This window comes from Cariama cristata, unplaced genomic scaffold, assembly GCF_000690535.1.
Source record: "Cariama cristata isolate BGI_N322 unplaced genomic scaffold, ASM69053v1 scaffold10424, whole genome shotgun sequence".
NCBI lineage: Eukaryota > Metazoa > Chordata > Aves > Cariamiformes > Cariamidae > Cariama > Cariama cristata.
Window position 1 is genome coordinate 27,254 of NW_009612365.1, and position 25,456 is coordinate 52,709.

At 37.8% G+C, this 25,456-nt stretch overlaps 1 protein-coding gene across 1 annotated transcript in view; it reads right to left on the reverse strand.

Annotated features, from left to right (window-relative positions):
- The window catches only part of LOC104160470 (collagen alpha-1(XXIV) chain-like), a gene marked incomplete at its 3' end in the record, with an annotated part of 111,233 nt that overhangs the window by 26,507 nt on the left and 59,270 nt on the right, over positions 1–25,456 (reverse strand). Inside the window, exons 18-21 of the mRNA XM_009698598.1 lie at positions 21,169–21,222; positions 19,748–19,792; positions 14,242–14,295; positions 1,286–1,339 (exon numbers count right to left, since the gene is read on the reverse strand). Coding sequence (XP_009696900.1) covers positions 1,286–1,339; positions 14,242–14,295; positions 19,748–19,792; positions 21,169–21,222 — 207 coding nt within the window. The remainder of the gene's footprint in view (positions 1–1,285; positions 1,340–14,241; positions 14,296–19,747; positions 19,793–21,168; positions 21,223–25,456) is intronic.

Consider the following 25,456-nt stretch of genomic DNA (forward strand, 5'->3'; position numbering starts at 1 on the left):
AGGAAGCGTCTCTTTCTTTTCACCTTTTACATAATTTTTCAACTTTTATTCATATAACAACCAGCCCAAACATCGGGCTTGACTGTACATGACCCCCATACAAAGATTACACTTTTATTGCAGATAGTACACGACATAATGGTAACACTATATTTTATGTTACATACTGTAAAGACACATTTCTTTAAAATAATTATGCTGGAAGTATGTTTGTAATTTAAATCCACATAGCATATTTACATTGTACGATTTAATCCACAAAAAAGGAAGACAATAAATTCTACAGAAACAGCACAAAAATGACAAAAATTACTGCACCACGAAGAAGCTTGCTTCCACTTGCTGATGATAGATTAGTCTTTTACCACCTTTTCCCTCCTAGCTAAACTAGCAGCAGTACCCCAATGTAATCTTTGTTAGGCCAACTGTAGTTATAAAGAACTAGAATTATAAGATGATTTTATGATTAAAACCATATGAGACTTGTCTAAATTTTAGTTTTACCAAGCAGTTCTTTCCACTGATGTATTTCCTTTCATAGATTATATAAATTATAATCAGATTTTCATGGGAGTTCTAACACATTATTAAGACTTTCTCAATAAGATATCCAAATAGCAGCCATCAGTCTAGGTGAAATAATTCAGCCCTGCAGGGAAGAAATATAAACGGTGCTGGATCATTCTGACAAACAATTATGTTTTTATTATAATTGAAGCTGACATGCAGTCCAGTAATAGTTTCCTGTTTTTCAGTTTTTAACTAAATAAACCCATGTCAAATATGCTTAAGCTAGTTATACTGTTCTAGTCATATTAAGTCTGCCAAACTTTGCTTTCATAAACACAACTGTTACTGCACAGCAGATAAAATTAACAATGTTGTCTTCTTTACTCAGTTAATGCATACAGCCAAATTTTACCTTTCTACTTTTGTCTTCGCTATGTAGTAGTGCAAAAACAGTGACTACTGTATAAAACAAGTATAATTCATGTCAGTTTCTGTGAATCAATAGCAGTGGATAGTAAAATAAGTGCCATAATATGGCCAAGTTATCAGATCTATTAGCTCTAAATTAATTGTCAAGTAAAATCAAGGATACCAGACGGATATCTCAAATTTGGATTGAGATTTTGATTACCATTTATTACATCCCTGAGTTCTGAAATAGTTACAGGAATATTAGCTTTGTCAGTGGTCAGTAAACTATCTCACCAATATTTTATCACCCCAATGGCTTTCAAAGCTCATTTTTGCTGCTCAATAGTCAGATATGTTACTGTACCTTTTCACCAAGGCTTCCAGAAGGCCCAGGTTCTCCAGGTAAGCCAGCTGATCCCTGTACAAAAAGTAAGCAGACTTTTATTAGTGCGATGTCTATACTAGCTTATGCTTGACAGCTCCCCAGGAACCCAGCAGCAGAGCACTGCACATTTCTTCATCCCAGAGAACCACTGGTCTATTTGTATAAGTGCTCCAGTGGGGAAATGAGGACTGCACAAGCTAACCTGGCTTACAATCCATGCAGGAGGATCACTGCATCTTCAGACACACCAACAGTAAATGGCTACTGCTAGAAAAGAAGTTACATTATTTTGATCATCATACTGTGCTACCACCTAAGATCTGCTACTGAGCTCAGTCTTGCAGTGCTAGAAGCTTTACAAACCTAAAATTAAAGGTAATAATTGCTCTGCTAGCACTTCATTCTGATGACAAATTTCAAGGGGAATAAATTCAGTGGAACAAAGTAAATGCCAGTCAAAACAAAAATTATATTGGGTCAGGTGTTGTCAGAATTTTCCCTTTAAGAGTTATATCCCCATATGCCTTGAAGTCAGGGGATCAGAGCCTTTCAGTCCTTCAAAAAAATGAAATAACTATCTCCTGAGGCTCTCCCACAAATTTCCACTGGATAGAATAAGTACCACGATATAGGATGGGAAACATTAGGGGAAGTACTTTTAGAAAGCTTATTCCTAGTGTTTGCAATACCACCTTTATTATGAAACTAAAGCACAAACTGCCTTCTGGAAGGGGCTAAAGAGATAAACAGGCATCTCTATGGCTGCTGGACTGATGTATTATGTGAGAGAATTTGCGTATTATATGTCAGAACTGAGATGTCTCTTGGCTCAGCAGCAGTCAAAAGATTCATCCTGGTGATACTGGCACTAAGGCGATGCCCAAAAAAAAATGAAGGACTGTTTTGGCAAACTCTGAGAACAAGACCTACCACTGCTACCAGTCATGGCCAACAGTGGGCCTCAGTATCAGGCAGAAATCTATGAGACAAAGAAGTACCCTGTACTCTTGCTCATCCAGATAAGGTGTTTGGAGGTATAGTTTCCAAAGGTTAAAGATTAATCACTTTGATTCTCTTATTCCAGAAAGGACAGCAGACATAATCAGAGCCAAGATGTAACTCAGACCTATTCTCCTTCCACAGAGATGCTCCTGATCTTGCAGCCAATGCGACACTGTTTACAGACTGAAGATGCTGATTAGAAAGATGGGTAGCTGTGCCTTCCACCAGCAGTGAATCATTTACTATACAGACCTTGATCAAGTCCCCTTTTCAATTCAAAAGTATTGTCTTTCTGACTCCATTGCTCTGGTTTGAAAGAGAAGGAATTACTAGGAAGCAGTGATTATGAATGTGCTGTTGTATTACCCAGCACATTAGGACGAGACTACACCACCTTCCAGAACCAGTACAAAAGTTGGATATTAAATAGAATGTTTCCTAGATACTGGCTGTTCCTCAGAAGAAAACAGGTATGTAAAGAAAATTTACAGTAAAAGCACTAAAAGAAGAAAGTGGATTTTTGTTGATATAAAAGATGAAAAAGAAACCACATAAACGCAAGTGGATATGTATAGAAAGCAAAACAATAGTCAAGGCGACAAAAATAACTGAAGCCAGTGAAATCGTAAAGGCAATAGGGACTTCAAGAGGAATGAAGGGGAAAGAAGTTCATAACAGGTTAACTAAATGCTCTTCCACCCCTCCATTCAAAACAAAGTGCAAGTGTCTAAGACTGAGATAAAGCTAAGGCAAGTACATGCAGAGGCAGAAGGCAAAAAAGCTCACTGAGGAATAGAATTTTGGTCCTTAAAACAATTAGCAGCATACAGTGAAGAGAAAGTGCAATCAGAGAGCAAAATATCTTGTTCAATCAATATATTAGCCATAAATTGATGTTTTCTCTCTGGGCTTTCTTAAAGATCATGTGGCTCCTTAATAAGGCAAGCACATGCAGAGGCAAGAAGGCAAAAAAGCTCACTTGGGAATAGAATTTTGGTCCTTAAAACAATTAGCAGCATACAGTGAAGAGAAAGTGCAATCAGAGAGCAAAATATCTTGTTCAATCAATATATTAGCCATAAAGTGATGTTTTCTCTCTGGGCTTTCTTAAAGATCATGTGGCTCCTTAAATCCCAGATAAGGATTGGTTTATTACAAAGACCAGTCATGAGGACTGGATTGAGGTTTCAACTCACTCTCCTTGCGTAAGAGGACAAATACAGTCCAAAGCAGGTTTCTTGAGTCAGTGTCTTCCAGCATCCCTTCAATCCTTTGGGGAGCAGTGGTGGATTCCAAAAGTCAAATTGAATGTATTAGGCAACAGAAAAGTAAAGTAAAAAACCCTGAAATGTTTTTAAAAAAATCATCACCTTATTTAAAAAAGTCATAAACTGTCATTTACAAGGATTTGTGTAAAAATCTGACATGCTGACAATAACAGCATTTTAGAAACCTTCTTGACAGGAGCATTTTTGTGGAAAATGAATCAGAGACCAGATCTCACAACTAATACATACTTGAGAAAGACAAAAACATCTTGCTGGGGTGTATGTTCTGTATTAGAAACTGGACTGTAGTTGAATAATTGAAAACACATCGTACACTTAAAGCAAACTCCAGTATGGAGTAATCCATTGAAAAGCTTAGTAGTGAGAAATGAATATTCAGCTGGTTCCAAACATTCCTGCAGAAGCAGTTACCTGTCAGGTTGTACATTAACACATTGTTCTGTGATAATAGAAAATTTTCCAATCCAATGTTATTTCATTTAGAGTTCAGCATTTTCAAATGTTTTTATTCAACATTCTTTTAATGAGATGACATAAGTAAATTTAAAATATTATCTTGCCACATTAATATTTTTCTATGACTTTTTTGGTATTTCCAATTAATTTTTGTTAAAATTTGTCCTGAATCTGTGCTGAATCACTTCACTCCAGATCCAGCAATATCATAATCTCTGACTGCTCACTAAGATTCCCACTTAAACATGTCTTTAAGAGCTTCATACTTCATGGAAGACTTTATAAATTTTGGCACAGTACTCAAAAAAAAACCAAAACAAGCCAATATTTCCATTTGATTTTAATGGATCAAAATCTACTTGAGGATCCTTGAAGATTCAAGCCAATTATCTATTTAAAAAGACAACCAAGGGTGATAGACAAGAGGAGGAAGAAAAGTCAATGCTTTAACAATCAGCTTCTACTATTTCATACCCCGTTCATAGATAGAAAAATATCTCTACAACTCATAATATTATGAAAATGAAGTTCTAAGAAATGTTAACCTAAGCTCTGTTTTGCTAGCTAGACATAATGGTACTAACAAATATTTTTAAAATCAATCCATCTGGATGTTGGTATCATATGCACTGATACTGGACCTGTTCATGCATACTTCTAACAGATGTGACCCAGATCAGGCCTGGACAAAGATTAGGAAGAAAGCATGATACAGGGTTTATACTGGCTGCTATTTGGGTTTCATAGCATCTGCAGTAGAACAAAAGGTAGCTGATCTGTGAGAAAGGAGGTGTCATGGGCAGTCGATACCTGCTCTGGAATAAGAAACTCTGCTAGCCACATATTTCTGGGTGAATTTCTATTAGATCAGTGCTTTCATGTGGCTATTTTTGATCTGATCAAAATCAGTATATTGCTGAGCCACAGACAAGCTTTTGAAACGAAAAACTTTCAATAGACCCTTTGTATAGAATATTTGCTTACTACTGTACAGTATCAGGTATGAACTGAATGGAGTAGCTATTAATACACTGCACTTAAATATAAGAGTAACCTGAAGTTTTAAAGAAAGTCCTGTCTCCAGATCACTGGAAAAGCTGAATAAAACTAACCAACAAAGAAACTGGGAAAAAAGTTCTGAAAACGTTACCTAATTACACTCGAGTTTCAACAAGGTCTTCTACACCAACAGTCTCTTTTTTTAATGCCTTGCAAGATATGGGTACAAATTGACTGCATCATGGGAAAACATAGCTTTGGCTTTTATCACCCTCCCTTTCAAAAAAACTTTTTTTTTAAATTATTGAGGTGTTTAAAAAGTATTTTCATCTTTGGGGAATGGAATAGGATCAAATTTGGAGGATATATTTTCCCATAAAAAGGAGAAACTCTAGTAATTAGAGTTATCTGAAAGGCCAAATAAAGAACATAAAGTAAACTGATGCCAGTTTACTTACAATTTACTGGCAGTTCAATTACTGAATTAGTTACTTTTGAATCCCTTAGTGACTAACACTACATTTGCCGTCTAATGGCACTTTAGTTTGAATTACCAAAATGTAAGAGTAAACTAGAAAATGGCTCCGTGATAGACCTTGGCATCTGAAGATCTCCTGGCTAACAGCTGTGCAAACTGCTTTATGTATGCCACATAGTGATATTGGCTTCTGGTTGTGTGGTCCTTTTTTATTATTCAAGCTAGTGGTTCCACCTCTAAACTTCAGAAATTATTTCCTACCTCATAACCACAGTACTAAAAATGTTATGAAGTGACCATAACATCTGTAGCTGCTTTACCCAGGACTATGTTAGGAAGCATGATATTTGAAAGGCAGGTGGTTCTCTTCTTTTTGACACTGAGATCTGGTCATCTGTTTCTTTAGCATTTTCTATCTGTTGAGAAAATTACTTGGTAATCAGAGGTGATAATCTGAGCAAAAATCTGTGCTTTGTTACAGCCAGCGGAGGAAGTGAATGAAAGCAGAGACACACCATATTTGTACCTTGCAGCTGATGTTTCACTCAATTTTTCAAAGGACTCAAAACTTCAACTACCTGAATATTTGAAAGGCAAAATGTACTGGCACCATTGCTTAATCTACAGCAGTTTTAGGAAAGAAATAAATGGGCTAAATTTTGCTTCCAGTAACACCAATGTAAAGTAGGGTAATTCTGTTCAACAGTGTTACGCAGAGAAACACTTGCATTTAAAGGAAGCTAGTTTACAAAGTGGCAGCAGGATGTGCTCCCTGGAAAAACCCTGGATACTAAACTCCAGGTGCCATCTGCCAATACTATTCTTCTCTATTTTTCTTCCCAAACCACTAGAGTATATGAAATACATCAGTTAAATTCAGACTGACAGTAAAAGGGACAAACAGTGAAAAGACTGGATGTGTGCCGATATCTACACTACTATTGAATAAGTTTCATGCATGCCAGAACAACTTATTCCTGATTATTGCTAAAATATCCTTAAACATTTTTCTCATATTTCAGTGCTGCAGAATCACTTGGGCATGCAAATAAGTATGGATATAAAGCTATAGATTGGGTGGTGTGAAAACAACACTGCCACAGTTGCAAAACAGCTACCACACAGGTAGCATCTGACTCCCTGGAAAGGCTAAATTCCTCTCTTGGTCAGGAAAAGTGTGGTACACTCTTCTGATGTTCTACTAGATCTGCAAGGGTTCCATTTGTATCTGAATCTTTTAAACCACCATGAGAAAAAGGCAGCCTGAGGTCAGTACTATAGTGGCAGCAAGGACACAATTCACTTGCTGTGAAGTATACTCCATCTTACACAGCCTACTTGCCACAAGCAACTTGGAGATGACATGAAGTGAATTGGGTGACACAAACTCCATCCAAATCTGAAGTATTTTCACTTTTCAAGTGACAATTGGAATAATGACATTTGTAGATGTTCTTGGTTTTGATTGTCATGTTCACACTGGTAGTTTTTTGTAATCTGTGCAAAGGAAAAAAAAACTCTTCTGAAGGTAGACATTACTCCAGAGAGTCATATCTTGTCTAAACTGAATTAGGAAAAAAGCTATTTACATTTATGCATCTAAGTAGTGGCTTTTTTTCTTGGGTAATAAATTCACACAGAACAGATTATCCTTCCCTTTGACTGTGCCCAACAGTATAGGGAGTGTTGACTTATTTAAGGTATTAGTCCTAACCTGTAAAACCATAAAGGGTGTGGGGCTGTGGGGTAGCACAGCAGCTGAAACTAGCTGATGAAGAGCACTACTAGCAATAAGTCCTTCAAGAAAAATGAGCAGCAACTTGAAAAAGCTAACCTCCCAATATTGTAACCTGTTTCCCCACTCTTGTTGAGAGAAAGACCTAGTAGCAATCACAGTCTATCATTTCATCTAGGGTGAAAACAAGAAGCACAACATAGACACAGAAGTATCACTATTAGCATTCACTGTAAGATTATCATGGAACTTAAATTAATCTGTATCCAATAGGTTTCTGAAAGCAGCTGAACCAATTCCTTCTTCTGAAGCCCTTGGCAATGCCCCATGCATTCACCAGTCTTTGGGGAAAAAAAAAAAAGTTTTCCTCAACTGACTTTTCTTTTGGCCTATGGCTTACACTTCTTGTTTGCATATCCCCAAAGCCTAGACTTTTCGTGATAGTTCAAGAACTCCTTCTACTGAGCATCCTGAAAACATCAGTTAAAGCCCATTTAATCTTTTCTTCAAACAAAAGGAATTGCAGTTTCCATTCTCCACGAATTAGGCAACCCTGATGCCTAATCCAGCTAATTTTTACCTCTGCAGGAGGTGTGGTAATTTCTTTATGGGAATTCTTCTCAAAAGCAACTCAGCTCCTAGGCACAAGGCCTGACTGCAGTGTTTTGTCTTCCCACAGACTTTCACAGGCTGACCATTTTTAGCCTGCTGTGGAGCTGCCATTGACAGCCTGAATATCACCTGTCTTTTTTTCTTTGCTGGACCATAACTTTCTATTCCATTCTTCTCAGTTTTTTTGAGGGGAGGGAAAGCACTTCTCATTTCAGCTTGGTTTCTCTTCTGCTGTTTCAAAAACTATTTGCAACTGGGCAAATTTGCTGACATGTAACTTTTCTGGGTCTTTGAAGATTATTTTTCCAGGACTTGTGTTCATGAACTCTGCTTATTTTAGTTTGAACTTTTGACACCAGTTGCACATGCTGCAGCTGACAGTTCTACCCTTGTACTCCATCTCAATATGTGTATAAATGGCCAGTGATTTCTAATTCAGAAGTGTATGGGGCAAGGGTTGAATTTCTGTAATGGAGCTGGCAAGGTGAAACTGGAATTAACTTGCACTTAGTTATTCACTGTGGCCTAGTCTGGGTAAACACTAGCATTACCAAACAGTAACACAGCCCAGACAAGCAACGGTTTAAAGTTCAGACGAGTTCAATTTTGTGCCATAAAAGTTCAGCAATGAATCTTTTTTAAATTATCCCTGATACTTTAACACAGACAGGCCATTTGTATGAGATGCTTGAAGCTTGTTTCAAATATTTGCTATCCATCACCGGATAGCATCTGATCTGAGCATACAAAATCCAGTTGCACATGTCAACAAAGTGAGATTTTCCTGCCCCAAATGTAAGGGTAATTTTGTCAGTAGGGGAAGCAGTTGTTTCCTTTGGCATGACTTCCAAAAGATTTTGTCTCATCAGCAATGTAAATTTGTTCTGCTTCCTGTCCCTTACTTCTCACTATCTTAACCAATCTCTCTTCAATTGGACCTGATGGTCCTGCAGTTAACTGAATACCTTGCAGCAAAGGACAGCTCCTGGGTCCTGCTGTAGCTTTGCGCTCTGCTTAGCCAAGCAGCACCACCTGAACCTGCCAACCTTCCCCTTTAAACAGGGCATAATGTTGTAGTCAGAGAAACAGTTTTTGTTGTAGGACTTTAGGACTTGATTAAGGAATAGGATCTTAGGCACACTCCTGATCTGGCATGAAAATGTGTGTCATTTTAAGCTTACAAGCACAGTGAACATTTTATAAATCAGGTCTACTCAGTTTCCACACTGGACAAGCATCCAGAAACACTTTGGCAGAAACATGCTCTGAAGAGTCAGCAGCTTCACGTGACCTAAGAAATGTTGGACAATATGGCTTCTAGCCTACTGACAAAGATGTATTTCATCACTTATCCCATCCTATTAGACTGAATAACCAAACGTTCTGGTCCAATCTCCTGCTGTTCCCTGCTTGTGCACAGCTTCCATCTGTATTTTTCTAAGCAGATATTAAGCAGTACTTGACCTCAAAAAGCTGCCACAGAAAAGCAATAACTATTTTGCCACCTCAGGCAGCAGTGACAGATGTATTAGTCAAAGACAGAAGATGGATCATACCAGGCGAAGTAAGAAAATGGAAAGAGAAGAAAAATGTTGGTGCAATCCTTTGGTATCAATAGCAAACACGCACATGTGCTTCATGTCATAATTTGCAAGGAATTCAACATTTACAGGATTTATTATTGCAGAATTGCTCCTTTTGACAGCTTATTCAGGAAATGCACTGATTTTCTTTTGGAGAACTGGAATACTGTGATGGAATCCCCATTGCTAAAAAAACAGTATTGCATATTTCAGCTGTGGGCTTAAAAGTATGCATCATATTCTGTAATTTGAAAAACTCAGCCAATAAGGATCATGAATAAGCAACAAACAATAGATAAGCCAAAAAGGGGGGGAGCGGGGCAGCACAGGAAGAAGAAATCATACACACAGAATTTTATTAGACACTGGACTTCCTATCAACTTTTTAGTAATTTCTTTTTCCCTTTACCTTCACTATTAAATAAATTGTACAGTAATTGCACATTGTTTATTGCTATTTGTACAAATTCTCTTGTATTTGATGTCACCAAGCATCTGGTAACACAAATTTCACAAGGAATCAATAAAGACAGATGTCTTACTCTATACCTTCTTTTGGACTCCATCTCAAAATCTGTCACAGCAGCTAGTAGCATTTGTACTTCGCTCTTGTACTTTGTCTTTTGTTTTTCAAACCTTTTTTGTGTGCATGTGTGGCACACAAAATGGAGATGTCCTGGAGTCATCATGTATGCCACCAGAGCCAATATTGAATAGCATGGAGTGGATTTACCTGTGAATTAATAGGTTTTTATTCTCTCTGCACACCAAGGAAAAGAAAAATTACTGTTACAAAAAGAAGCTGGTGAGAACCTGGAAGTAAAAACTGCGTCCAAAGCATACAGAAGTGAATACTTTGCATCAGGACTCACATCTGGAAAACCATTTTCTGCATATGAGAAAAACCATCCTCTTCCTGCTAGTAGTTTTCAATTTACTTAGGGAAAGCTTAACTGTTACAGATTACTGTGGTGAATAAAGTGAAGGGGAAGGATTTTGAAAAGCCTTCCTGAGAATTATGCTCAGTGTGTTTGAAAGGTTGTCTCCTGCTCTTGGTGTTTTACCATTGGCCTTGACCTTAAGATCATATATATTATCCCCCTAAAGACCATGTAGTGGGTGTTGGTCCTCTGCTGCCGGATAATACATAGGTAATATAATACGACGAAGGGCCTATGAAGTTCATTTGATTAAAATGCACATACCTAAAAGCAGAAGGCACTCTACAATCCACAAGTAAAAATAAAGAGTATTTATCAATAGCTTATAAACCACTTCAGTTGTCAGGTTTCTCATGTCATCCTGTAGCATATGCAAATTCTCCAAACAGCAAGCGTGGGAAGTGGTAATTAATGATGGGTCATAATTATCTTTCTTTATAGCACTGTTACAGGGCTGCAACATTCCCTCTTTTGGCACAAAGAATGTTTTTTGTTATTTTATTCTTGCAGCTTGTCCCTGATGACAGTTAGGTAGTTAGTATGATTATTTTATTAATCATGATTGCAACATATAATCATTGATTATCCATTTGAGTTAGTGAATATTACATTTGTATTAGAACGAAGCTTATTTAGTGGTGAATTATATCATGTTCATACAAAATATCTGAGCTGTGGAAAACGTGCACTTAATTCAAGCTCGCTGAGGAGTGAAACAAAGTGCATGACAAATCCAGAAACATAAGGTTAAGTAACTAGCTTCTGTGACTGTTTTATGTACTATTATTAATGTAGTGACTTAAGATTGAGCTTAGTTCTGTCTTTTGTTGAGGATTTTGGTTCGTGTGGCACTGTAGAACAGAGTAAATGCTATCAATTTTCCCTAACATGTTTCAGGCTGAAAAACAGAATTCATATGTAGTAAAAGTTTCCTTTTGCTCACTGCTGAGGGCACGTTGGGAAAAGGCAAGTGTCATGTTGGCAGAGAAATGCTGCTTGTATGGACATGAGATTATATTACTGTGCCCCAGTACAGAGTCATTTCTGCATTTCTCCACAAAAGCAACATAGTGTTATGACGTCCCATCCGTTCTCTACCATGATATCCCCATTCTCCAGTACTCATCCACATTTGCCCTAATGATTCAGCAATATAAAAATCCCCAGATTTTCCATATGGTATCATAAGGAAAAGAAACTATTGCTTTATAGCTCTGATTACAATCTAACAAAATGAAGGTTTTGCTAGGTTTAAACTGCTGAACAAAGCTACGGATCAAGCTGCTGCTAAGTATACTCGCTATGTTTAGAGATACGCTGACTGACTTTTAAGTGGACCTTATGGTGTTACACGGCATTATTGGTTCCTGTCTAAGTAGAAACTTGTAATCGATTGACAGTCCAGCTTCTCAGTTCCCTTCTCTGGAGCACAGAGTTTTCAGAAGGCACAGAGGAGCTGGACTTGACTTACAAGGAATTCAGAAAATTTCAGCAGCACCCAACCATTTGATGAGCTGTCTGGGGTACATCTACTTGGTATTTTGCAGACAATGGGGACCTCACTCTGACTACTAAGTTGAACAGAGTTTATGTGAGCACTACAGCACTGAGCTCCAAACTAGTGTATGGTATCTCTCCTCGGCATACATTTCCTCAAGAAACAAAACCAATTCAGTCATGTTGTAACTCAAGCATGGGTCAACAAGCTCACACCTGCTCACAATTCCCAGATAAAACTTAAAAATATAAAAGGGCAGGGGATGAAATTAAGCAGAGAGAATTGCAAAGCAGTATGTTCAACTAAAAAAGTGCCTTCAATGGAAGAACTGGGAAAGATAATGACTTTAAAAAGGAAGGACTGGAGACTGTGGATCACAAACTGAGTAACAACACACCATTGCAAAAATAGGCACACGTATGCAAGAATATGGCTTGTAAGAAGCAATTTTTCCTTTCTCTCAGCAGTCTGAACAGTTTGGGTAGTAAACTGGAGTCATAGATGTTTAGATGAACTGGAAACAGTCTATAGGAGAGTAAGAATGTGCCTTAAATTATCTAGAAAGCATGAAAGGCTAAGTGAATTGGGACTGTTTAGCCTGAAAAGAAAGAATGAAGGAGGCACACAATAATAGCCATAATTTGTAAAATGCTGTTTCCAGCAAAACAGAGTCCGGTTACACAATTCGAAGAACTTAAAAATAAAGATAGAGAAGCCCTAGGCTGCCTGCAGGTCACAGAGCCTTCATTCTTCGAGCTTTTTAATAACTGGTTAGCCAAATATTTGTCAGGAGTGATACAAAGACAACTGATCCTGCCTAGGCAGTAGAGGATGGACTACGTGTCACCTCAAGATCACCCTGAGCTCTGTGATTTTATGGAGGGTAGACAGAACAAGTCTGCAAAATACTTCTCAGGCTAAATGTAGCCTCTCAAACAGTTTAACTGGAAAAGGATCGCTTGTTCACTCACTCAAACGTGCTTTGAAGATCCCTACAACTACCTGTAATCTTCATTCAACCTATTAGGAAAAAAGCAGAACTAACTCTGGAAAATACTTAGAATGGGGAATTTCTTTAAACAGTATGATTCTGAAAGACCACAAAAGAACAGTCAACATACTACAGCTTCAAAGAAAGGCAAACTTCATGAGAAAGTTACTGCAACAAATTAGTCATTCACTCTCAAGTAAACATAGAATTAAAAATAAAACCAGAAAGAGATTTCAAGCTTACTGCTTCACCAGTTTTTCCAAGGTTTCCTTGGTGTCCTTGTTCTCCCTGTTAAATGTAGAAAAAATGATGTCGTTCATTAGAAAAGTAATTTCTTTCGTATGTGTATATTAAAGTCCTCTATTTTCAAAGGAACCTCTTTATTTTTTAAATTACATCCATCAATTAAAACTTTAAAAGCTAAAATTAAGCAACCAGCAAAAATTTAATTTTGTCGGTGGCTAATTTTGATTTTGTAAAAAGATATCCCAAAGTATTTAGGTCTTGCCTGCAAAAATGAAAGCTATGTATCAAGTGCTTACTAAATACATTAAGTCAGCAAATACTATAAATGAATGATTTATTTTCTGTTTAAATCTTCCTTTCAGCAAATTACCTTTATTATTTCACAACTGCTTCAAAAGTAAAGTTACCTGTCCACACTATTGATTAATTTTGTTATAAAATATTAGGAAAATTGGCATTTGAATAACATTTTAACAAATTTCTCCTCCTCCCCCAAAAGCTTGGAACTGGCATTAGGTATTAGATTAATTAATTCTGTTCTCTTTAATAACATTGCAAGTCACATTATGTAACTGTGGAACAGTTTGCAACATATTTTACAAGTGGAAGCTGCGTGTATATGCACTATTAATTATCTGGCTACGACTATAATCTCAGTGCTCTGATGAAAAGCAATTTGGGTACTGTTTACTCATATTGCAACTCAGTACTAAGAAATTTTGCTGCCACAAGCTCCTCTTTCAAACTGCAGCATTTCATCTCATCCCCCTTCACACTCCTGAAATCCTGGCAGTGCAGGAACTGCCCTGGGTCCCTTGCTGCCCCCTGGCCCAGCCAGCTTCAAATCCCCAGACAGCTAGATCTCATTCTAGCAGGTGCTGTCTTTGCTCACACATCCCTGTCTCCTAGAGTTGCATAATTTCCTTCTTTTCCAAAATGGGATCTTTTAAGAAAGCAGAATCACCAGTATGATATACATCTATACTATATGGAAGCATGTGTAGTCATAACCTTTCACTGGCATGCCACTGTATATAGCAGTGTATAACTGTACACAGTTGATACTCCAAACACATTTTATTTCGTACATAAAACTATCCCTTACCTTTAAACCTTCTGGTCCAGGATCACCTACATAACCTTTCTGTCCTGGCTTTCCCTAAAATAATAATTATAATAAAATATTGTAAATATTTTATTTTTAAAAGATAATTTCATCCCAATTATTTATCAAAATGTATGCACTCAAAAATGTACAATTTAGTAATATTCAACATGAACATTTGAAGCAAGTGTATTTATAAATCTACATCTGCAAATACACTGTTGATTAATGCAGCAAATACTAGCACAGTAAGCAGAATCTGTCTTGATTCTTACAGTAGTTAACACTGAGGAAAAACAGTCACAATCCAAGAACTAAACACATGTCAATTTCACTTTAAAAAACATATTAAGGAGATAAAGAAAAGGCAAGGTCATGTTCTCTCCTGGTTAATTCCAGCAGAATAGGGACTCACACTAACACAATTTGATGTTTAGACTTCAGGGACTGGTGGTGTAACTGTTCTTCCTCAATCAGACAAAATCAGCTTAAATATCCTATCCTCTTTGTTCATCGAATTGATTATGTTAACCCTCATCTGTCTCCACTAGCATTTTGCTGCTGATCGATCTTGTTGCTGTGATACTCTGTTAACAACATATTGTTACCTGGGACAAATACAGCAACATCAATCAGAGCAGGAGGACACGAAGTGACGAGGTCTTTGAAGCATTTTATAACGTGTATCCCTCCCTCTGTTGTCACTCTTACACACCCACAAAGGCATACAAACTAGAATGCTTTTCTCCTGAATTTTCAATTAGAAGTTTATAACTTAATTATGTCTCAACTTGTAGGTCCTTTTCCCTCCAGGTATACCTTACTTCCTCTACAACGTAAAACACTGCCTAACCATTTGTTTATCAACAGCATAGCCCTGTCTAGACAAACTTTCCCCATCTGCTCTGAGGCAAAGACCCTAGTCCAAAAGTAAAGGTCCAATGGACTCGATCTGGCTCTTGGCAAGTTGCTAATGAGACTGCTGAAGCCTGACAACTGCAGAACGAAAATTAATACCACATTTTAATGATTCAGTATCAAAAAGACTCATATTTCTGCTAAAAGGAAATTATCAGCAGTTGTTCCAGCAGACTGAATAATTGCAATCACAGGACTCTAATGAGAGCTTTCCTTTCCACATCAGCTGTCCTGAGACAAGAGCAACTAAAGCAACAGATAGCAAACAGGTTTCTTCAAAGAAAGATGGGATTTTTCCTTTAGGCTCTTCTGCTCTGGCTGCTCTGTGCCAGTCTTTCAGAGCACAATGCGTGTGTTAGGCATATGAGAAATCCTCTATATGGATTAAAATTATACTGTCTTAGCAGGTTCCATGACTTTTCATATTAATCCCTTTTTTATCTCTCTTGTTCTCTGCTGCCTGAATGATTTAATTTTGCCCTACAAGTTGCAACAAGTATCACTGTTTTAGGAACAGATTTTTGGTTTTACCAATGGATTAAAGTATGGCATAGCCAGTAATTCTGGGAGAAACGAAGTGAAGTTCTGAGACCCATGATAAAGCAAGTCATGTCTTTCCACAAGGCTTAGCAAAGACAAGTGAGGGGCTTCTGCAGGTTACTCCATGTTGTTTAACTACTTTGCTGCCAAGAACCTTAAGGTATCTCTAGAGAGCAAGACTGTAACATTAAAATGTTTTAAATGAAATTCATTGAAAGAAAACTTGTGGCCACTATCAACTACCTTGATAATTTCAGTCCTATCAGAACTGAATTGGAGTTACAACTTGTAAAGGTTTCTTGGCTGTAGTACCCCAGTTAAGTATCAGCTACAAAGGACACACAACAGATGCAAGTTGACTAGAAAATGGAACACGTGGATTTAACTTGTAAACCGATTTGAAACGTACAGGTTTGGCTTTAAACAGAAATGCAGTACAACTGTAAATTACACATGGAGGAAAAGCCACTGACAGAAGGTTAAACTAGGGATGGCTGTTTCTGCTTTCAAACCCCTGAGAAAGTTACTCTTCCAGGGCAGGGTAATCACAAAGGAAATGGCTGTTTCCTAAAATATTAGCTGAAAGTTCTGCCCTTCCCTCTCAGGAAACAGCACCACCTGTGCTTCCTTTCACCTCATAATGGGTTGATACAAGTGTGTATATTTTAATATAAATCTCTCTCCCTATCACTCTATTCCCATCCCTCCAACAAGCTCCTCACATGCCTTCAGCCCACAGAAAGACATATGTTGCCTTCAGAAAATACTGCACTGGGGGAGTGGGGCAGTTTTGAGAGTACTTTCCTCCATCTTCAAGAGGAATTGCTCACCTTATGACTATATAAATACCAGCTTTTGTTTTACACATGTATCTCAGGCATCAACTCACAACAATTCCTTTCTACATTCTGGTTTAAAACAATCTCCCCCGTTTTAAAGGCATTTTCTGCTCCAGCAATGAAAATACAAAAAAAAAAATTAAAATGCACCAACGCTTACAATGACTGAGCTAAGCTACACTGACAGTTACAGTGTTAATATTTGGATAGCCTTTGAGAAAGAGTTAATTGGGAGGAAACTGAATAAACACAGTCACTTCTTTAATGTGGCATCTACTGTATTTTCACAAGACAAATAAACAAATATTAAGAAGATCAGCATTTTTTGATTTAGAAGGATTAATTTAAGAGAATGTAAGTATTTGACTTTGGAATAGAATCGGTGGGAAGGTTTGGAAAGGAATGAATGAAAAATCTCATAGTATGATCAGATTCAGCTGAAAAACCTCTTCCTAAATTCAAACAGGCTGAGCTCCATGGAACCTGAGATATATCCTGAGTAAGTGGGGAAGCATCCTCAGTTTTGGCTCCAGTTGTTTTAGACACATGGGAATTCTTTTCCAAGCTGGGACCTGAGAACCAGAGTGCAGGTTCATATTCACCTTCTGTTCCAGTAGAGGATGATCTATTTTGCTGGCAGCATTGGTCAGATGGATCCCAGGGGTTTTTGGTCTTCTGTGTTTTTTAAAGCAAACATTAGAAACAAGGTGGGGGGGTAGGGGGGTTGTAGAAAAATGAGGTGAAAATTTATGGTTGCCTGCTGGGCACATGCCTAAACCTGAACTAGGGTCTGAACCCTTTGACCTGAAAACTACACAGCAGAACAGATGAGGAATTCCAGAAGCACTAGAAATCTGCTCCATTACTGTCCAAGAGAAAACTAGAACTGTTTCACAAGAATAATCAAAGGTTTTCAATATATCACCTACAAGGATACTTTAGACAAACCCTAAGAAAGTCAGGATAACATTGGCTGAGGACTAATCTATTAACCATGGCTATAAATTAGGTCTGTAGGACAGGAAGCAAGGTTGTAGAGAGAAAGGCACAGGCAAGACTTTCAGATAGGACAGCTAGACATTAGAAAAACCATCTGTAAAACAGGCAAAGAACTGAAGCAGATTGCCAAGGAGAATGAAGAATCCCCACCCCTGGAGTCTGCAAAAAACAAGTTAAAGACGCATCTGTCAGGTAAAGGCATACCTGACAGCTGATGGTGCCTTGGGGCCATGCACAGCCAGACCACTTCTTCAGGTTCCTCTCAGAGACCTCCCCTGCCCCCATGGCTATTTAATTAGTACAGTGACAACACAGTTTTGATAGCATTTACTTTCAGATGTACCATTTACTTTTTTTAACTCCTTTCACAGCAAACAGAAACAGAGCCTATGTAAATAAAATTAATGTGAAACTGCAAGCAAGCAAGCATAATTTAAAAAGACAGATGTGTTCAGCAGCTTACTCAGTCCTGCTAAAACTACACCAGATTTAACAATTTCATGATTGGGACTCACTCTCTCCAATGTAATCACACAGCGGGAGTGAAGGAGCAAGGACAAGCAGAGACGGGAGCAGATTTCAGAGCAGCACCGTGAAGAAGTTGGCCTGGAGCTGTGAAACAGCTGGAGCCAACAGAGGCCATAGAATCCAGGGCCCCGGGATGAGGGGGAAAAACAGGCAGGGCTCCCCATGAAGCAAAATTCCCATTTCTCCTACCTCTCATTTCAGGAGGAGATGTTAGCCAGCAAGCTACTAAAAAATGCCTAGAGACAGCAACCCTGAGGCCCACCTCAGATCCACACATTCTTCTCTCAACAGCTTGTTGTGAGAGCGAGAAACCAGGCAGCCATAAGACATGCCAACAGGGTGCACATGTTCCATTAAGAAAAATCAAACGCAGAATAAATTATTTTGGTCAAACTGACCCAAAATAGATTAAAAATATTTCAGTTTTGCTAGGTCACACAGAAAGTTTTCCTTTTGGGTCACTGACACCAGCTGATGGTGGCCTGTGCGTGCCCAGCGATGCAGAGAATGTGCAAGTAGGTATCTCGTTGCCCATGAATCACCCACTGCAGCATCTTCTTTTCCAATTGCCACAGCACTACATAGGAGATGCTGTCCAGCCACGAAGCTCTGCCCAAGGAGGAGACTCAAAGTATGATGCAACCAAAATAAAAATTTCCATGAGGTTCTTGGCAGAAGCTCAGGCAGATTATACCGAATATTGAACTAAGTCACAAAGTATTTTGAAATTCTGTTCAATTTTTTGTATGTTTTACTTGGGGAAAAAAAAGTAGTTTGGGTTTTTTTGGGGTTTGTGGGTTTTTTTAACACCTAATCCATGTGGCAAATAAGCATTTTAATACTATTTCTAACAGAAAGCAAATATCCAGCTTTGACTAGCTAATCAACAGGAAAAGTGACATAGGAATACATCTACTCCAGAACCAAGGAAATAATGGCAAAGACTTTCCCAAGTTCATGCAAGAAATGGGAAGTCACACAAAATGAAGATTGAGCCAGCAATTACCACACATAAGCAAATCAAGTAAAGGTAGAAGATCACATTGCTTTCAATAAACTTAGCGACGCTGCTGTAGTCCCTAGTGCAGGCTAATAGTAATTTTTAGCTTAGAATTTTCCTAAAAATAAGCTTCAAGTCCACTAAAATACTCCTAGACACTAGTACACTTTGATAACTAACAACATTGGTTGTTAGTTTTAAATTTTTATCTTTTAAAACATGTCAGCACAAACAGCATCGTGACATTCCAGCTTTACTGTCTTCAGCAACTGCCTACCAGATCAGTTTGAAAATTATTTCTTAAAGCGCCAGTCCTTTGTATCTCTCCCTGTGAGCCAAGTCTCATGGTGCGTTCTTCCCCAATCTAAATATTTTGATATATCAGCTGGTTCAGTCCCTAGGAAGTACATGGTGGTTTCATCTGTGTCAGAGGAGCACCATCAGCAGTCTGTTACTGACTCTTTCCTTTTCAAAAATTTTATGCACCATGGTTGTGATTTCCTTTCAAATCTTTCGTATGGAAAACCATTTCTCCTTCCAGCTCCGCTTTGAGCACGTGCTGAGGAAAGAGACATATTTATTCAGGAGATGCCACTTTAACACAGTCACTTCTTACAGTAAATTTAGCTTTTAAAGCAGTTTTTCTGCTAAAAAAATAGTCTGCCCTAACAAAAATACTTACCCTTGGGCCGACTCCTCCAATAGGTCCAGCTGGTCCTACGTCTCCCTAAAAGAAATCGGGATTTCAATAATCTTGATGCCAACCCTAGCATTAAAAAGAAAATCTGCAGATAACTGTTTGTATTTATTATATCATCTTAAATTTGCTTCATATGAGTTTGTATGGGTCCAAGTCCAATAGAAACACTGTAAGAGAGACTAATCTGATTTCAGACAAATTCATTAGCCAGAAAGCCATGCCCTATGTAGCCACTAGATGCAGCCAGAAAGGCTGTGATACTGTTGGTATACCTACCATTATAACCATATTTTCACAATTTTGAGCAGGGAGAGACTCAGCAAAGATAGGTCAACCCTCTGTCTGCCCTTCAGTTACTCTCTTCTAGGAACATTTGACACTTCACAACTATAAAAGCACCAGGAACATTCCTGTTTTTCTCTTCCATGTTGCAATGGCACAGCCACTAAGTCAGCCAAGCAATTTTGCCAGGGTTTATCCTTGTCTTTTCTCAGGGATGGAGGGAGGTTGGGGGTCAGGCTTGTCAGGTGTGTAAAAGAAGAAATGAGATATTGTGCCTGTACTTTGCAGTGCACTGATGTAATTATGCATGATGGAGAACTGCAGTGTTAACTTCTGGGTTCACTCATTACACAGTTATATTAAAGCATCGATTTCTATCAATGCCATGCCAGAATGTCATGCTGTGATCATTTTATAATTCACTGATCCTCTTCAATTTTTTTGGAGGAAGTGGTACGCAGCCTTTTCAATTACAAGCCATAGGAAACAGAGAAATTAAGAAATCCTATCTGCAGCTTCCTGGCTTCTAACTAAACAGATCATTTTGCCACTGTTAGCTTTTACTCACTCAATATCTGTCATGGAAGCCCATAATTAAGCTACTTAGAAGTCCAGAGGTCTATCCCCAGAATCACTGATTGAATTCTTTCTAATGTTAATTACTTTTAGCCTAAGAAATGTTTTTATTTTTATGATGATGAATTAAGAATACTCAATAAACCTACAAAATTAAGAGCTGCCTTCCTCCCCCTTCAGTTAACAGGGGTCTAACTGTTTTTTGAAGTGTATCTAGGATACTGTAATTAAATTAATATATGGTTTGTATCTTCATACCACCCCTCTACCTACCTGTCTCCCCAGTTTAACTAAAAGAACCACATCCAACTCTGAACACATATTAGCTGAGGTTCCACTGAAATAACTAAAATAAACCACATGATGGGTGCACAGCCCCATAAGGTTGCTAAAACCTCTTTGCAACACTTGACAAAATGCAAAAGAAACTTGAAATTTTTCATGACACCACCATAAACACCTAACCTTTGTTGTCTAACCCTCTTACCTCTCACAACTTTTTCTTTTAAACATAACCTTTGGATTGGATAATTTTTCCATCTTACCTCAACTCCTTTCGGGCCTTGTGGCCCTGGAGGCCCTCGGTCTCCCAGAAGTCCCTAAACATCCAAACACAATGAGAACTTATATCAATGAACAATCAGGTTGGTCTAGTTTTTCTCCTCTTACAAACCTGAACAGAAACGCAAAACTGAGGATGCAGACCTCACTTCTTACCACTGTTCTTAGGATTTCCCTTAGGAAGTCAGGAGAAAACGCAGCAGAATTTTAATATCTTCTGAGAAACAGTATCTTACAAAGTTCTACTACATAGATTTTTCTGAAGCTTTTCTCTTTTTGAAAAGGAAATAAGAAAATATTGGAGCTCACAAAAGAACAATTCCTCCTTTTTGAAGACGTTTCGCACACCATTATATTAAGATTAAAGCAGAATCAATGTAACTAATAGATCTTTGATTTAGGTAGTCTTTAGCACAACATGTGATGACAACATTGCAATGGAAATGAACTACAAAGTGGATTTAAACTACTCGATTGTCCAAAACTACTTAGGATTTTCAGCCCTTACTGTTCTGTCAGGATTATAATCCAGCTTCCCAGAGATAAAGCATCTTATCCTCTGCCAACTCTGAGTTTTCATGACTACTCACACCAACATTTTCACAACTTTGTTAAAATGACTTCGCAGCTAGCAGTGTGTCAAAAATTTCGGTCATCCCAATTACAATGGTACTAATTGGGAAAAGCACTTGACCTGGCATAGGACACACACACAAAATAATCTGTGTAAACATATTATTAATGTTCTGGGAAAGCTAAACTTAACAATATCAGATAAAGCAACAAGAACTAAGAAACTGCCCTTTAGGAGAGATATGATTAGCCTCTGAAGAAAGCAATGGTGGGAAAGTTTCAAGTGTAAGCCTTATTAATTGCTTACTAATGAAGCTGAAGTCTAGACAGAAGGTACAGGCATTGGTCCAGTACCAGTTTACTTAGCACGCAAAGTAAAATGGAACAGAAAACCAAACAGGCCACCTCAAGGTACTGAGTTTCACCAAAAAGCCTATCAGTCTGGGAAAGACTGGGGTGCACTGCTGTTTGACATACCACCACAAAAATGACAGGAGGGCTTTTAGTAGCCCTATATAAGCAATACTCTTGTGTAGCTAGTCATGAAAAATTTTTATTGACAGAACTGTTGTTTTATTCTAACAGCAAAGCACATTAGGAGATATGGCTTTCAGTACAATGTAATTGCACAGTGGAAATGTTAGCAACACTGCTACTGTACACACCCTTCCACTGCACTTAATTGGATCTAGAGAAAAGTCCCAGACTGTAAAATGAATATTAACACTAAATGAAATTTCCATCTCCCCTTTGAGGTTTTAGGCAACAAACAGAAAATAAAGGTAGTCATTAGACATGTGCTGAAGTGTCTGGAAAAAACTGGGGGAGTCAGCAAATGGGGGTATACTGTATTTCACATATGTAACTCCAGAAGTGGTGAAGCTCCTAATAGCCACTTCTATTAAATGTGTTATCCAAACAAACATGAATGAGCAGAGGAAAAAAGTTCTCAACTACTTCCATGGTACAACACACACTGTTGGAAAAACTACAGTTGTAGTCAGCATATTCTGACCAACTTTTCCTCTCACTTTTCTCAGTTACAGAGCATAAATACTTGCAAGAATAACACAGGAAACAAACTAAATTATTTCAGAACTTCTTAAAAACATTCTTATTCCCTTTTCTTAAATGCGTGTTTTTTTTTTTTTAATAAGTGGTGGATCAAGATCAAACACCTTCCAAAATACTGTTCCCAAGCCGAGTAATATGCTGTAGACCAAATTACATAATGAATCCTTTGAACATTATTTTAGAGAGGTCAGATTTGCTGATTATTGCACTAATTTAGGGAAAATTGACAATCCAGAACTACTGGTATTTAGAGATGGCTGATCACACTCACAGAGCTCAAACTTTCCACCAAGAGGCTGAATCTCCCATGCCAACTGCTAAAAAATAAAGCTTACCCTGCATTCTTGGCTTTTAAAATGGGTATTGCTTCTGAGGAAGCATAAACAAAAACATGAGGAAAAGAGCAGCACAGTGAGAACAGCTTTCTAAAAATAAAAGCTGGAGGAAACTTTTTAAAACTGCAGTCAACACAAGACAGCTGGGAATCCTGAAAGCCAAACATTGCTAGTGTTATGCAGTCCTTCTCCCTTGATACTAGGAGCAGTGTAAGAATTTTTCCAGTTTGGTAATCTTCCTTCTCAAATGTAAGCCATCAATTCTCCCTGATTAGAGCAGGCTGTCTAAGCTTTTTGTCTCTAAGACCAAATGTGCTGGAGACCACTGAATCTTGTTCAGCTATGTAATTTCTTTATCAAAGGAATAGGAGTCCTAAACTTTGTAGGCTAACTTTTAGTACTTTTTTGCTGGAATCCATGAAAAGGCAATAGATCAATGTATGTGTTAAACAGCAACCCAATTATAACCAAAAAAATCTATTTTAACACTTTGGATATAACATGCAATAATATAACCTCACTTAGTGAAGAAACTGTGCAGCAGGGATTAGATCTCAGTTACATCACTCATGTATCAGCTTGGAGGATTGAATATGATCTGCAGTTCAAGAACTGTTGTATTTCTCTTCTATTTCCCCTAGACACGGTCATACATCAAAAGGGTTTTTTTAAGTGCCCTGGTAATTCAGAAACACAGGAGCAACTGCCACTGCAACTATCAGATAAAACTCGTTCATATAAGGCTGCTAACATTATACATACACACAAACAAGTTAGCGAAGCAATAAATCAGAACTAAAGCAAAAGTCCACACCTGTCTCTGGAAACGTATTTTAACTTCTCCCCAATTTGCCTCATCAGATAATGAATTCTCAGCCTTCCTAATAAATTCATGTCTGAGCTATTCTGGGACAAGGCTCTTGAAAGCTGAAAGATACGAGATGCAGAAAAGACTGGCTATGGCTTTGGCAACTGGATTATCTGAGATGTTCTCAAGAATGATTAACTTCGGCTTGGAGGGATTGTTACAATCTACCAGGTACAAATAAGACTGTATCTTCATACACTTTACTGTTCCCTGTCCTATGTTTTCTTGAGTAGTCTGTCACAGAATTTCACAACTCTGTTGATGGGAAATCTTGTAATTTCCATCTCTGTTTATTCATGGACAACTTGCATGTTTTGTCCTTGGACCAATGATATTGCTGGTCTTGCACAGTTGTTCTGCCTCGCCAATTTCTGCCCTCTGGTTTACTTACAAAGCTCAAAAAGGCCCTTCATTTTGGTAGGATAAAAAAACTGCTTCTCAGAATACAGTCATTCAAGTATCCTTTTCTGTAACTAGACCCACCTTCTGGAATACAAATGCCGAGAACTGTGTGTACTACTTAGATAAGTCTTCTCGTGCTTTGTGCAGTAGCATTAATGAGATGCTATGCCTCATGTATTCTAGAATTTCACTTAATTTCTAACTGCCTTATTGTGCTTTTATTTCAGAGAGATCTCGCAGTGTCCTTCCTTCTTGCCAAGTCTGAAGCTGTAAGTTTACAGTAGGAATTACTGTTTTAGTCCTCGCATGTATCGGTCTGAAGTAATAGAAATGGGATGAATCAGTACAAAGCGCAGTTTTTAAGATCATCTAAAGATGCTCAACTTTGTTTCATATACAAATTTCATTCCATCATCCTTGTGCCTATTTATCAGTAAAAATACAACGTAATAATAGTCCCAAGGCTGGTGAGTGAGGAACTTAATTGGTACTTGCCTTTCAACAACAAGTAGTTGATCTTTAGATATTATTCAATCATCTTCCTCTGGGTTAATTTCTGACTCATCTGCACTTTTTGTACTAGTTTCTACCTTTTCCATTTTAAACAAAAATTTCCTAAATGTGCTTTTATCCAAAGCTTCATTGAAAATTCTAAATATGTGAATTATTGCCTAAGCTTGGTCTAAAATATCACTCCACTAAAGAACAGAGGTTAAATTAATCTGGCACAGACATTTTTGGTAGATAAATTTTATCCATTATTATTATATATATTATTTTATCCATTATCTAATATGGCATGTGAATTTGACCCATTTTTCCGTACCTTTAGCTACTATTTCTTTCAAAATTTGTTAAGAATAAATCCGTATTACTCAGTTGAGACTATAGAGATCTGCATGCATTTTATTTAAATATAGGTGAAATATACGCATCTTTCTAGCTACAAGGCATTTTCTCTAAATTTCCTTGCACTTAACTTGCCATTACATGCTTCCATCTAACACAGTAATGACCCTC